The following is a 15,159-nucleotide window of genomic DNA, read 5'->3' on the forward strand; positions in this document are numbered from 1 at the left end:
TTGAAAAAGAGAAATCAATAGTAGGCAGGGAGATATTTATTAAGGATCAATAACCATAAGCCAAATGAGGTTGTGATTTTGACTTGATGAATGCGGAGCGTCATTGCAACCATTATTATATTTTTAACAGTAGATGAGAACTTATTAACTTCTTCAATAATGGTTCAGTTATTTACACACTTTATGTTGAAGAGGATGAGTTAGGTCACACCCGCTGGCTCAAACTTATCTGCCAGTTGCCATCAGGAGTCACGAGAACGATTCTTAATTTCTATGTAATGATACCTTAAAATTACAACATCTATCCCATACAGATGTGAAGAGCTATTAGACAAAGGACAATCCAGTGCATGAAACATTCCGAGTTCCTAGGGGTCCAGGTAAAAGTCTTGGAGTGTGATTTAAGTAGCCTATCCTTACACAAGCATGAAACATTCCGAGTTCCTAGGGGTCCAGGTAAAAGTCTTGGAGTGTGATTTAAGTAGCCTATCCTTACACAAGCATCAGTAGCTGATTCCATAGCTTAAGCTCAACTTTGCCATTGCTCCAACGCTCCCTTCAAAAACTATTAAGACAAGGGAAACCTAGGATTTTAAGTTTGTGGATGCAGAGGACAACTGCACCTTTTCAACATGTATTTCCGTTCCAGTCACTTGTTTGAACCTTTGCAGAAGAAGACATCACTGTAGCAATTCTATTAATGTACAAATCTAGTTGTAGAAATAGTTGTTACCCAGCAAAGTCTTACCGGACTGATGAAATTTTTTTTGACATTGATCAAGAAGAACAATTCCACTCAGAAGAGATCTAACATGTTGTCCACTAAATTGGACCTCAATTATCAGAATTTCATATCAATGTGGATGAGAGTAAATGGCATTAGTAGCATGGGGGATCCATCTAAATAGGAGTTCACTGGTACTTATGCGGGTGAACTAATGAGTTTAAAGATTGCTTGCCATTTATCAGCAAATGATTATAGAGTACAAAATTGCCGGAGTCTTCAACATATCAGAGGTACAGCAAAGGAAAACAAAAAATAAACATGGAAAACGAAAAATAAACAACATTCTTCTTACAGAGACTAAATAAGTCCTTTAACGGACCTTACGAACTTTTTCTTCCTGTCCTAAGCCAAGAGATTTTTGTGCATTTGCTATTCCTTCAGGATCTGCCAAATGAAAACATGGATTAAAGCGCGAAAAAAGAATAAGAAAAAAAAAAGGGGGGAAGCAAACAAAAAGGACCAGAAGTGTTCAGAAGGGCCAAAAAATAAGAGGGTGGAAAAGGAAACATATCAGTTTCACACTTCACTTGCTTTCCCTGTATTATCCATCCATCAAAATAACAGTTTAAGGGGAAAAAATGAAGATCCTACAGAACAAAGGGGGAAACAAAGGAAAATCTATTTCTCCTTTCACCAAAACACAGGAGACTCTGCTTGTCATGACTATATTCCCCCCTTTATATGTGCAACTTCCATTAACTTGCATAGTCTCAACAAGTATCGCTTAAAGTATATAAAAAACATTGCTTAAAGTATAAGGCCCAGCTAAACTCCAGAACTCCAAGGTTCACACCCCAGCAAGTGTTTACCTGAAAGGGAACTCTAAGCAAATCCCCAACCTCCAAACAAAAAGACATAAGGACAGACACTCCAAAAGAAGCAAACCGAAAAGGAGTCTTCACAAGAAGAACAGACATTTCAGTGAAAACACGAAAACAAACAAGAGGTAAGTAGCTCCCAAGCGGATCCCACAAAGAAAGGACCCTTTCCCCTTGAAACAAATTGGTAATATGCAACAAACGAATAGACTTACCAAAGAATTGCGTAAAGATACTCGTGAAGAAGGTCAAGTTACGAGCGACATTGTAGCCCATTGCAGGAGGCAGAGGTTTAACAACTGTGTCAATGCTGAAGACACGTTGAAGAAACTGCAAACAAAAGAACCGTAGAATTATTTTTTAACCAATAAGAAACATCAAAGGCTCAATAATTTTTCATATAGCAGATACTGATATTGAAGCTTCTCATGCATTATCAAAAGGACCATCCGGTAATTCTTAGAATAATACATGAGATCCCTTTTGATTGTACTCTCAGCAGCTTTAGCATTAGATTTAGACAATTGGTTTTTGAAAATGCGAACCTACTGTAAACTGATTTGAACAGATGAAGAATCGGTCCTCATGAAGGTTTGGATTATGCACTTAGTCATGTATAGTTCTACATATTCCATGGTTTTGCATTGTCCATCAAAATTTACAAAATTGACTTTATATTTATAAGAAATGTCTCTCTTCCCAGAAATTCCTTTTCCTCTTTCTGTCAACCATACACCTGCTCATTCGTTCCTTTTTCTTGGCTTCCCCATCCATATGCCACAGTTCCTTCACTTTAATCTTCAGTCAAACCTCCAATTACACATCCATTTATTTTGCTTTACCCAATACCCTCAAGTTACATCCTTTTGTGCTCAGATTATCCGATTACCCCAAATGATTCGTGTATTCGCCTGAAAATTAAGCCCAAGTATTCTTAACACGGAGAGACCATCTGGAACGTCTTAAAGCTAATCTCATGTTGCTATCATCCAAAAACACAAGACATTTTTTGACATATGATTCCTTGATGCATAACAAAAACCTCAAGACCATAATGGGTATCCTAGTCAAACCCTGAACTTAAGCACTAGGAGACCACGTGACAAACCAATAAGCACAAAAATTTGTTCTATCAAATGAGACTCATGAAATGCTTGATAAAATGCTAGGTATAGTTTTTTTTTTTTTTTTTTTTTTTTTTTTTTTAAGTAAAATGCTAGATATAGTTTGAGCAAGGCATTTGCAAGAAGCAGTCAAGTGATGGGAAAGAGTGGAACTATGGAAGTAGCAAATCTGAGGAGAAGAATATAGCGCATTAGGTAAGAGCTTGAAAGAGTGGGAGGGAGAGTACAAGGGTGGTTGGAACTTGGAAGAGTAAAAGGACGAGAGACAAAGAAGGAACAAGAAAACAACGGTGAACTCACGCACAGAAGTGGCTCAAGCTAAATGGAATGAGAAGGCTATGTAAGAATGGAGGAGCTGCCCATTGTCATTGCTCCCCTTAGCTTCTTCCTTTTGCCTTTTTTTTTTTTTTTCCTTTTATAGTTTCCCTTCTGTTTCATTTTATTTTTCATGTATTTTCAAGCTGCTTCAAATTACTATTTTTGACTTACTCTCAACGTGTCATGTTCTCCACTGGAAAATGGATCACAGAAGGATCATTCAAAATCAAATGCCTCAGGTTGAGGACTAAATAAGAAAAATCAATATAAAGTAGAAAAACCGCCAAGCTCAACTATGGACAAAAAAACTAATTTGGTAACTGACATGTACTAATTTACTGTCCTTTCACTAAAATGGAAGGGCATGGAATAGCAATCAGACAATACAAATACAAGTTGTCCTCGTTGCACAAAACTACTGTGATATGTACCTACTACACGTACTGCTTTCCCTGGCACAAGCAGTACACCGAAATCCATTTTGATGCAACACAACTGCTAACTCAGGAAAAGAACTAGTTTGATGGGTCTAAGTTGTTATATTAAAGCCTATGCTCTATGAGAACAAAAATAATTCACAAAATAAATGTTAGTATTACCTTTAAGCCACCTCCACCTTATAATGATATAACATTCCTTTTCTACCCAAGGGGGGCTATTTGAGCCAGGGGCGGAGCTACAGCGTGGGGGTTCGGACGAACCCAATAGCTTTTTCGTAGACCCAGTAGTTACATTAGAAATTTCGGTAAATATATGTAACTATTAGATGCGAACCCACATACGTAAACAAACAGTTGGTCCAGCGGTAACGAAGTGTTAGGAGAGTCCTCATACCACAAGTTTGTGGGTTCAAAACCACTTGAAGCCAGTTCCCTTCTGTTTTTTTGCTAAGAAAACATAAAACTGCAGATATGTGTGGATTTCTTTTTAACACTTTTAACAGTTTTTTTTTTTTTTTTTTTAATTTAAAAGTTTGTGGTTAGGAAAGGTTTGAACCCTGACTTCCCTAACTTTAGAGTGTCCCAAACCAATGAACCAAAGCTTGCTCTTCAACAGTTACTTTTCTTCCTTGCATTACAGAAATTTTTTTTTAAAAAAAAACAAAACATAAAATTGACAATTAGAAAAAGGAAAAAATCACATTAACGTTTATATTTATCTAGTGTTTAAGTGGTTCATTGCTTTTTAAAATATATAATGAGTATCGATACTCGTTCATTAGTTTGGTGGTTATTATATATTAGTTTAACGTCGTTATCCTGTCCTAATATTCCGAACCCACAAACCTCAAATCCTGGCTTCGCCTCTAATTTGAGCTATGCTAGTATCACACCATATGATCAATACTGAATGTGAAACCCATCTAGCTCTCCATCTTTTCACTAGGTGACCCAAGTCAAGTGCCGTGCTAGTGTTTATGACAGAAAATCCAAGGCCAACATTGGGATAGGTTGGCCTATTTGTTCATTTTGCTGCTATTAGTTCTACAAAACCTCTATAAGCTTAGTTCGCCTTAGGTTTTTCTCACTCTCCCAGATTTAGGAAGATCCCCTTCTTTCTATTTTAATTAGATCAATGATTGGTCAGTTTCAGAGTGAAAGAAGACATAACTAACAAGCTGAAATTGCACTTCTAAAGTTACGCCGTTAAGCTTGAGTAAAGAAATTAAACTCAAGAAGGCATAAGATTTTCCTGGAGGTCTGGACAAAAGCTGCAGTCAACCTTGCCTGGATGTTTGTCAGACCCAAATACATTTAGCCTTCTGTTTTCTGTATTCTCTTTTAACAAATTGAATAATTTCTAGATCTCTCTTAATCTTTCTTGCAATACCTAGTAACTTGAATATACTGTTATGGTGTTAAGAGTCCATGAAATTTATGGAATATGTCCGATGAATTCTCTTGGGAAGTTATTGAACATTCTTTATTTGGTAGATTAAGGCTCTAAGGAAGAAAACATTATACAAGAAAGTATCATTCTGTCTCCTGTTCCCCGCCCGTCTTCTTTTTCTTTTATTTGGCAGACTAAAGTTTAAATATATAGGAATCGAGTCTGTTGCAACATTTCCATTCTTATATAGAGTCAAATAGAAGGAGTTGAATACCCTGAAGTTAGTCCAATTACATCCTATACTTTTCCCAATTGAGTAGTGCTCATTGTGTTTGGGGCTCAACCTCGCCTAGAGTAAACCCTCATTGACTCATCTTCACTATTACATCAAACAATTCACCTTTTCTCTGACATAGAGTTGATAAAACTATTTTCTTCCCTCCATTAGCAAATAGCAAAAAGAACAATTCTTTGAAGGTATCATCTCAAAATTGGAATGCAAAAGCCTCCCAAATGAAATCAACAGGCTTTAAAATCCAACTTAAACAGCAAAACCAAACAACGTGCAGTCAGCAATTTCCAAATACTCAATCAATCAACTATCTCTCAAATCCCAATTAGTTGGACTGGCAATATAAATTCCACTGGTCGTCCACCTATCCGTCCTTGTTTTATCCCATCTCAGAACCCACTATGCTTTGTTAAACTCTCATAGGCAGAGCTAAAGCAATTTCCATAGAGTAACAATAGAAATTTATGTGTACACATCCACACACACAGACAAAATAACAATTTTAAGAGAATCCAGCTTCATTGTCTTTCCACTCAACAGACCACTTACCAGTAACATACATAGTGGGTTCAGCTATATGAATATTTTATATCAATTCAGAAAATTCATCATAAGTTACGGAGAGCTAGTTTTACACTAAGGGTATGTTTACTCTGAAAGAAAACATTCCAATTTTCCCATCTTTGGTTGGTCAAAATGTTTTGAAAAACATTTTCTCTAGGAAAATAAGCTCGTTAAAAATGAGGAAAATGAGTTCCCTAACGGAACTAGGAAAAACAAGTTTCATACGCGACATTCCAAGTTCATTGTATCCTCCCCATCCACCCACCCAACACCCCCAGACCCCCATAGTATTTTCCTAGATTACATATAAATGCTTTAAAGATAATATATTTTTGGCTTACTTACCAAACACTAGAAAATAAGTAAATACCCAATTGTTTTCCAAGAAAACATTTTCCTTCATACCAAACAACCCCCACTCTTTAACCTACACCAATTATCCTTCTTTATCCCAGACACAATACCCGGCAATTTACATATAGTAACAAGACAAGTTTATGAGTTAATATGTACCTGGAAGTTACGTTGGAAGCTGTAACGAAGTTGAGGATCAATTTCAAGAGAATCATCATTGTCTTTAAAATTCACTGTTTTTTTACCAGGAACATGCATAGTTGCCGTTTTACCTGGCTGACTCGTCACTTTCATCCTTGCATCTTTGAATTTATCATCTTCCTCTACCCTCCATGGTGCTGATGATAACAGCTCTTTTTTCCCTTTCGCCATTTTTCAAAGCTCCAAGAAATTGCAGTATGAGGAGGACAATGAAACAAGAGATAAAGGAGAGATGAATTGGCCCCCCAGACGATGTCGTTTTACCACTCCTTTCTTTTGCTTCTTGGGCTTTACCTTAATACTATACAAATTGACACCTTTGTACAATTTGTAAATTAAACCTCTACTCTCATGATTTTTATTAAATTGAACCTTTAATTGTACAATTTGTAATATTAGACCTCTAATCTAATACTTATTTCTTTTTTTAATCAAATTGATAGCTTTACTTGTACAATTGTAAAATTAGACCGCTATTTTTTTTTCTTTTGGTTGAAAGAAAATCCACAACTGTTGCCTTTCGGTGCGCATAGAGTAAAGACGCTCCAATGTGGGTTCGAACCTGCGACTCCCCATTTGGGAGCAAGTTCCATGCAAAGAGGTCGATCGAGAAAGCATGTCTATATATGTATTTTTTTAGCTTGAGCTGACTAATCTTTTGCTTTTCTGGTGATGTCAAACAATGGTGCTTGCGTTGCAGGAGATGCCCGCGCATAGGGAAGGCTTGCTTCCCGTCATAGGGGGTTTCGAACCTGCAACCCCCTTTAACTATGTACACATAAAAAATAAAACTGTAAAATGTCATTTCCTTTTGTTAGAAAACATTTTTTTTTTTTTCATGAAAGCACAACATTTTTTCCATATTTGTGTTAGATTAAAACTCTAGCTAATGGTAGGAATTTTGTTCTTCACTTGGACGTAACCTATTCCTCTATCTTTATTTGCAATGTAAACTTTAGGCATGGAAATAAAATAGTAACAGTTTCCTTAGAAATTAAAGTAATTAAATATTTTCTTTATATATGGATTTCCTTTATGCAAGAAAATAAGCTGTGGAAAACGTAAATCCACACAAGAGGCTAACAATCTAGAAAACAATTAGTAATCTATTAGGAAGAAGTATTAGTTGGCGATTGATTCAGCTTCGAATAAATTTTGGAAAAACACAAAAATAGATGACATTTCTAAGACACTTAAAGGTTAGCAAATCCACAAGGGAATTAATTTCATTCCAACAAAATTTGCATTAACCCACACCAAATCTTTTCAAGAACACATAAAACAAAAACAAAAAACAAAACAAAAAAAAAACTTAATACAAGTATTTTTGGCTATCCGCTCCCCTCTTTCGTGCATCCAATGACTCAATATGTCATTCCAAACGTGAAATTATATGGTAATTAAAAGACCACAGAACAGACCAAAACAATTTGGTGGGATAAAATTTGACCCTCAACAAGGCTAGGACTTAAGGACAAAAGGATTTAATCGAACCACTTCTATAACTTGGGATGGTGAAGTGCCTAAGATATCTAACTTCTTCTCTTATGTATCCCTCACAAAGAAAATTCCTAGAGAACTTATCTTCCGCATACCTTTTACAATCATGCACAAACACATCAGTTTCTCCATTTTCTCTATTCCTAGCCAATAATCCAGCAGTATATATCACTTTCATCCTCCCTGGTAAATCATAACCTGCACCTGTTGGTGCATCAATCATGATTAAATCCCATTCATTTTCGTATACTTCTTTTGGCAAATTTGTTAGGGCAAGTGGACACTTAGAATTTCTAGGATCACCAACAAATTTGCATGAATCTTCCCTTTTACCTATACTTAGAAGTTCAGAAGCTTGATCAAGTCTAGTGTCATAAGTTTGATGATAAGCTTCTAAAGAAGGTACTTCTTTAGTAATTTTGTCGATCCAATGTTGATTTTCTTCGATGAAGACGGTTCGACCATTGTGGTTGAATGAACGCCACATTAAGCTATCAAATCCAAGTCCAAAGACCAATAAATTGCATGGTGATTTCTTCTCAAGGACCCTATATGTTACCGATATTTCGTCCATCTGTTGTTGGGGTGTCCTATTGGTAGTGGCATAGTGGAGTAATGATTTAGCAAGAGATGGTGGAATCTTGTTGCACGTTGAATGAGTTGATGAGCTTATTGATATGTTTTTTAGCTTGAAAGATGGGGAGTTTGCTCTCAGTATCAAGTACAAGAGAAAAATGAAGAAAATACAAGATAGTATGAGCTTGTTGACCATAGTGTGCTGGTTTTTGGATGTCATTTGGTTTTCTTTCATTGTGACAGAGACTTGATGAGGAATTTGATAGTATATGGAGCTAGAGAGCTTGTTTTATAATTAGATTTGAAATGGATGGGGGAAACAATCCATATTTAAATAGTGATCCGACATGATTTGTTTCTTAATTTGAAGAAAGAATTAATGAAAAAGATGCACTGGTTCTAGCAGATGTAATATCCATATGCAATGAATATTCAAGCTCAAAATTCAATATTGAAGTGCATTTATAGTTATACTACTGAAGGAGAAACAGAGGATCCTAACAAATTAATTAACAACGTGTTTTCTATCACAAACATACTATTTGGAGCCATGTCTAAGTGAAAAATATCAGGGATATTTCAGTTGTAGATAGTCTAGCTACTCAAAAAGAACTGGCTAGTCCAATATTAATTACTCTTAACTATTAACCCTATTGCAAATGTTACAATAATCCAATAAACAACGATTTTTCAAAAATTTGGTTGAACAAATTCAAAAACAAACTAATTTAGGAGGTAAAGGCAAAAGGTAATGCCAAGAAAACAGAAACTAATTTCCATCCTTAAATTAAAGATGGAGCGAAGGGGTCATATTCATTGTTCAAAGTAATTATGGTGCATGTATCCTCCCCTGTATAAATAGTTCACAAGTTCTGTTGGCCGATTGACAAACTTGTGTGTTGTTCTTCTATTATTCACAAAATTTTCCAGAAGATTTTGTACTATCTTTATTCTACCTAGATATACAGATTCTTAAGTAGAATAACAGGAATTCTTGCAAACACTAGATTTAATGTAAGCGTAAGATCATTTACAACAACTAAGCCTTAATCCTAAACCCCAATTAGTTGAAACTAAAACCCACCGAGAATTTGCAGGCCTTCTTTTGAATAGTTTGCAGGCCTAAATCCTGCATCTATTAACTACTATCAAGATTCACCTTTCAAAGACAACACCAATGGCTAACAATATAGGAAGTTGAATTGCAATCTCCTCTTCCAAGTTAAAAAGTTTCCTAGTAAAAAAACAGATAATTATGTGAATATAGAGAAGTAGAATTCAGAAGTGGAAATAGAGCTGGGAATTTGCAGCTTTTTGAATTGCTTTTAGTAATTTTTACTATCTTTTTACACTGAGCATAGAATTTAAAGTAGTTTGTTTAAGATTGTGTTTTCATTCGCTCTTTTCAATATGCAAAATATTTAAAGGGCTACACTATTCCAATCAAACCAAAAAGTTGAATTTGGAGTCACAAGTTCTATTCTTCCAAACCAAATAAGCACTTTAACAAATTCATCCCTACAGCAGCATTACAAGATTGGAACATACACATTGATCCATGACAAACATAGAAAAAAACTTTTCAGCAAATTACAGAACTAAGAAGATGTTGGAATCCTCCAGAAATTTGCACAAAGATGATCCAACTGCTAACCTCATGAAAATAATGTACAGAAAGATGCCATCCACAAATCACAAACAACTCATTTCATCTATTAAACCGTGCAGCCATGGCGCGCGAAGAACAAAAATATGCAATAAGAAAGCAGAAGAATACTAGAAAAATGAAGGCCATTGCAAACTGCTGCATTTATAAATGAGAACTTGGAGAAAAATGTTACTCCTGAAGAATGAAAGCACGAGCGAGAATTAGAGATGCAATAAAGTTACATGAAGGAATGATATTGCTTAATAGAATCCTTTCACGAAGAGAGTGTCTATGCCATTTGTAACTATCTGCATAATGTAAAGTTATGCACTTAATCTGTTCTTGAAATATACTGGTAAATTTCTTAATTTTCCTCTGAAGAAAAGAAAAGAAAAGAAGTCATCCACAAATTAAGCGTTAACTATCTGTTTATACAATTCATTCAGTTGCCACTGGGAGCCATTTTATATGAGATTCTTGCATGAAACTTTCAAGAATGGTGCTTAAGTCGTATGATATGTACTAGTAAATAATAAGGCCTAGTATACATACAGTTGAACATGATCAGCATGCAAGACACAAGAATTTTCTTTTTCTTTTTTGGTTAAACTAAGAAATTTCATTTAACCTAATAGGCAAATATGTACAAACTAGCTCACTGGGCTCTAAAGCTAGAACTTACAAGAAATAGCCACTGGAAAAAAAAAAAAAACAACTTAAAGCTGTTAACTAGCAGAACAACTAGTAACAAGCCTTCTACAATCAGGATAACAATTAAGCTTTTCTAGCAGGGGCTCGGCTTCCATTTACTATGCTTTTGGCCAGCAATGCAAGACACATGTTACTACAGAAATATGCAGCAAGACAAAAGTTAGTAAAAAAATTGATTTTCATAACAGATGGGATAAATTAAAGAAGTGTTGAACTGGCTTACCATCAGCTTTAGTAGTCCTACCATATAAGAACTTGGAGACGGTCACATCCAAGTGCTTTCTTTTATTTGTTTTTTAATATTCATAGCTGAAACCCTAAGTGAGTCGATGCAGTCAGATAGTTTAATAATTCGCAGAGTTGGAATATCCACCAAGATAGGAGGGATCTCCTTGAAGTAGTAACAACCTCTTAAAGTTAGCTTCTCAAGCATGGGAAAGGATTCCTCTGAAGCTTTCCAGTCTTCCATAAACAACCTCCATAATGTCAAGTGTCTGAGTGCAGGGAAAACATATTCAACATCCCAGCAATAGTACTGTGATTTCCCCGAAGGAAATCCACCCACTAATTTGAGACTCTCAAGCTTCTGCTATGTTACGATGTTTGAAACTATTGCTTTCGTTAAGAAACTGCCTCGAATGTGCAAATGCCTAAGATTTGAAGAGAAGACAAAGTAGCTCTCCCATCCATCTGAATTCGAGAGTGCCAACGTGTTTATGATCAGTTCAAGAGATAGAAGCTGAGTATGAACTTCCAATATGGGAAACAAAGGACAGCTAGGTAAATCAGAGGCATCTGAGTTGTTCAATATTCGGAAACATCCACCAGAACCTTGGAGTCCTATCATCCACACGTATACGATGAGCGCACAATGTCTTCAAGTTCTCTAGCATAGTTGTTGAAGATTCTTCAAAAATTGATCGATCATTGTCTTCCCATAACAAGGACAACTTGGTTATATTCACATTCCTTAGCTTCATCATTTTCCAGATAGCTGCAGGCCATGTCCACAGAAAATTAGATGAATGAACCACTAGAGTTAGAAGATCGAGTAGGTGAGATATCCACTTGATAGTCTGTTGTTGTTCCTCCTTGCTGATATTCTGCTCTTTGTGTTTGTTGGTGTTGTGCTTCATTTTGGGTAGTGCTGGGGGTTGCCTTATTCTTCCTAGATTATTTGTCACCCCTATTTTCCTTAGGATGTTGTTCCTGTTTCATCCTTGGCAGTAGCGGTGTTCTCTGTGGGTGTGGAGGTATTAGCTTTGTTTTGTTTCATTTCTGTCCCACCTTTAGGAAAAAGGCATTTTGATCTAAGTAATAATAGGGACAGTTTTTGACCAAATTTTTAAAGGAGGACATTTTCGTTCAATTTTGCATAGTTTAAGGGCATTTCTTACCCTTTTTTTTTTATAAGGGCATTTCTTACTCCTTTAGGGAAAATATGTTAAAATCCCCCTGAAGTACACATGTTCTGTCACTTTCATACTTTAACTATTGAGTGTTCACAGTACCCCTAAATTATAATTTTTCGTATTTAAAACTCATGGACCAAGTGGCATAGAGAGCGACATTCTTCTGAGATTGATGCGTTAAAATTAATAACACGTGATACAACAACTCATGATATTACCCCGGCATTTGTGCCAAGCCATGCAATGGTTCATGCATCTTTAGCCGCAGGTCAGCTTGTGGCTCAAATGAGTGCACCTTTGAATGTAAGTGTTCCGAATATTCAGTTGACCCCTACTAATATTCTTCATGCTTTAGTGTCACACGATATGGAAAATTTGAATGATATGGATAATCCTACTAAAAGGAAGCCTATTGAAATTGTGGCCAAGAGGTACGAGCCAGGAGCTTTAGTGGAAGATCCTTTGGAAGCTTTTGATGGTGATTTGGGCTTTGACATATTTGATGAAGAAGATGAGAATGAAATATTGGATGAATATTTTGCTAAGGTGGCTAGGGATGGAGATCTTTCACCTAGGCAACAAAGGAGCGGATTCAAGACAAAGAAGACTCATGGAAGAAAACATAGTTGGGATGGTAAAATGTCTAAGGAGGTTGTTCTAAGGCAACTGCCAATGAGAGTGGCAAAATAGAAGGAGACAAGGTTAAACTACATCAACAAGGCCTAATGGATCCAAGAAGATTTGATGAAATATCAAGAGATTTTGAAGTTGTTGGAAGAAGAAGACAAGGCGAAGAATCAGATTTTTATCGGGCTACATCTCCTTGAAGAATTCACAGTTCCAAAAAAAAAAAGGGTCTGACTCTATATTCTTGCTTATTTTAATAGTTCACTATTTAAGTATTATCAGTTGTAATATCGTCATAGAGTATTTTATAAATTCTGTGATGATCATAGAATATTTAGTTCTTTCTTCTTCTTATCTTTTACATGCGTGTTAGTTAGTAGAGGTTTGTACGCCTCAATAGGATTAGTAAGGTAAGGCCTAGCCCCCTTGATTGTACTTTTTCCTTTGCGTTTTGCTATTATTATATAAATAAAAAACTAGCCCTAGGCACTCCACCTAGTGGTTAAAAAAAAAAAAAAAAAACTCATGATATTAGAAGTAGACTTCTATTTAGAATTTTAGATGATGTGATAATATAGAAGTTGGTATGAAATAACATACAATACTAAAAGTGGGAAGCTCTTAACTTTAAAGTTGGATTATGCTTTTGCCCTGCAATAAATCAAAATGTAATAAAACATCTAATTAAATATTAAATAGTTAATTGTTTAATTACTTCAAAAGTTAAAAACTAAATTACCCCTTATCCAAAAATAAGATTACCCTCCACTAAAAAAAAAAAAAAACCCTCAAGTTGTTACGCAATCCTTGACCAAAAACAACTGAAACCTATCGAGTTTAACAATGGAGAAGCCACCATCAGATTTACAATGGAGGAGATTGCGCAATACACAGTAGAAGAAGGTTTACATCAAGCATTGGTACTAGAATTTTCTTATGGACAACCTAACATGAATGAGTTACGCAAGTTACTCCCAAAAATATTGGGCGTGAAAGGGAAATGCTTAGTAGGGTGGCTGGCTAGACGACATGTCTTGATCAGATTTGACAAATATGAAGAGTTTGTTCTTGCCGCAACCAGGTTCGTCAATTATTTGCATTGTAATGGTGAAGAATTTCTATTTAGGGTGTTTCCATGGTCTATAGGATTTAATCCCAAAGAAGAAACATCAAGGGCTTTTACATGGATATCGTTGCCGAATCTGCCTCCTGAATTGTTTGCCGAAAAATCATTACTTTCTATCGCTTCGGCAGTAGGTAAACCTATTGCTATTGATAAGGCAACACAAGAAAAATCGAGGCCTAGCACAGCAAGACTGAAGGTTGAACTCGACTTGCTTGACAAGCATCCCAATCACATTAGAGTTCAATATATAGATGAGAAATCTGGAAAGGTAATGGAACATGTTCAAGAGTTTGTGTTTGGTAATCTGCCATTATTTTGCTGCTATTGTAAACATCAAGGTCATGAAGAGAATGGTTGTCGATTGATGTTGGGAAAAAATGTAGATAAAAATCAGAATGTTACCGGGAATAACGTAAAAACTGTGGAGAAATATCAAGAAGATGCAAGGGAGATTATAAATGCTAAATTGAGGAATAATAATGCAAATGGACTGATTCTCGACAATAACGGTGAAGATGCTGTAATTGGTGGAAAAACTAATAAAGTGTAGCAAGTAATTGATACAACGACCAGCGAGCGAGATCAACATGGTTCGGGTATTGAGGAACAAAAAACAAATGGACACAATGGAGACACAATCCAAGCATCTGGGCAGCAGCAAAATACTTTAACAGATGGAACTTTTGGTGTTGACAAAAGCAAAAAAACTATGGTTTATGTTGATAAGGAGATGCCTTCATTACCAATTGAGAAACCTACAAGAACCAAGATTTGTGAATTAAATAGTTCTAGTCCTAGAAGAATTGTTGATCGATTGCCCATGGTGGAAGATAATGTTAGGATTTGAATCCCAAATCCGACCTTTGTAAGCAGGTTCCCAGGAAAGATTGGAGGGTCACAGCTGGACCACTTAAATACCAACCTCCTTAGACAGAACCTCTTTACGCAGTGATGTAAGCGAAGAATAAATAGCACACACAGATTTATAGTGGTTCACCCTCAATGTGAGAGCTACGTCCACGTTGCTGCTGCAGATCTTATTAAAGAAGAAATATTAGAAGTGTTTACAACACTCAACCTCACAACCTCAATCCCAATTACACTCAAGAATTTTACCACAGAAAATTCTCTCAAAGACCTTCTCTTACTTAGGCCTTTCACTAAGAGTATTTCTCTTAGATTTTTTCTCTCTCTTTGGGATGTGTTTAGCAAATGATCTTGATGATATCTTACAAATGAACCATAAGCTACCTATTTATAGGAATGAATTT

General features: G+C 35.9%; 3 protein-coding genes across 3 annotated transcripts; 1 reads left to right on the forward strand and 2 right to left on the reverse strand.

Annotated features, from left to right (window-relative positions):
- Nucleotides 1-939: 939 nt before the first annotated feature.
- Nucleotides 940-6,557, reverse strand: LOC132644486 (uncharacterized). Its single transcript, XM_060361082.1, has 3 exons — nt 6,247-6,557; nt 1,821-1,935; nt 940-1,171 (listed from the first exon to the last, which is right to left on the reverse strand). Exons 1-3 carry the CDS (start codon nt 6,457-6,459, stop codon nt 1,098-1,100), a joined length of 402 nt encoding a protein of 133 aa, XP_060217065.1. The 5' UTR covers nt 6,460-6,557; the 3' UTR covers nt 940-1,097.
- Nucleotides 6,558-7,262: 705 nt separating this feature from the next.
- Nucleotides 7,263-8,599, reverse strand: LOC132616792 (glucuronoxylan 4-O-methyltransferase 3-like). Its single transcript, XM_060331491.1, has one exon. The coding sequence runs from the start codon at nt 8,597-8,599 to the stop codon at nt 7,757-7,759; it is 843 nt and encodes a 280-aa protein (XP_060187474.1). The 3' UTR covers nt 7,263-7,756.
- Nucleotides 8,600-13,631: 5,032 nt separating this feature from the next.
- On the forward strand, nt 13,632-14,438 carry LOC132616506 (uncharacterized). The gene has a single exon (XM_060330945.1). The coding sequence runs from the start codon at nt 13,632-13,634 to the stop codon at nt 14,436-14,438; it is 807 nt and encodes a 268-aa protein (XP_060186928.1).
- Nucleotides 14,439-15,159: the final 721 nt, after the last annotated feature.

The sequence above is a fragment of the Lycium barbarum genome, chromosome 1 (genome assembly GCF_019175385.1).
Source record: "Lycium barbarum isolate Lr01 chromosome 1, ASM1917538v2, whole genome shotgun sequence".
NCBI lineage: Eukaryota > Viridiplantae > Streptophyta > Magnoliopsida > Solanales > Solanaceae > Lycium > Lycium barbarum.

Excerpts from the sequence above, each read along its gene's own strand:
- LOC132644486 (XM_060361082.1), bottom strand. The coding sequence starts at position 6,459 with ATGGCGAAAGGGAAAAAAGAGCTGTTATCATCAGCACCATGGAGGGTA. Across the intron at positions 1,936-6,246 it reads GCTTCCAACGTAACTTCCAG|TTTCTTCAACGTGTCTTCAG; the intron begins GTACATATTAAC and ends TTTTGTTTGCAG. Across the intron at positions 1,172-1,820 it reads TATCTTTACGCAATTCTTTG|ATCCTGAAGGAATAGCAAAT; the intron begins GTAAGTCTATTC and ends TTCATTTGGCAG.
- LOC132616506 (XM_060330945.1), top strand. The coding sequence starts at position 13,632 with ATGGAGGAGATTGCGCAATACACAGTAGAAGAAGGTTTACATCAAGCA.
- LOC132616792 (XM_060331491.1), bottom strand. The coding sequence starts at position 8,599 with ATGAAAGAAAACCAAATGACATCCAAAAACCAGCACACTATGGTCAAC.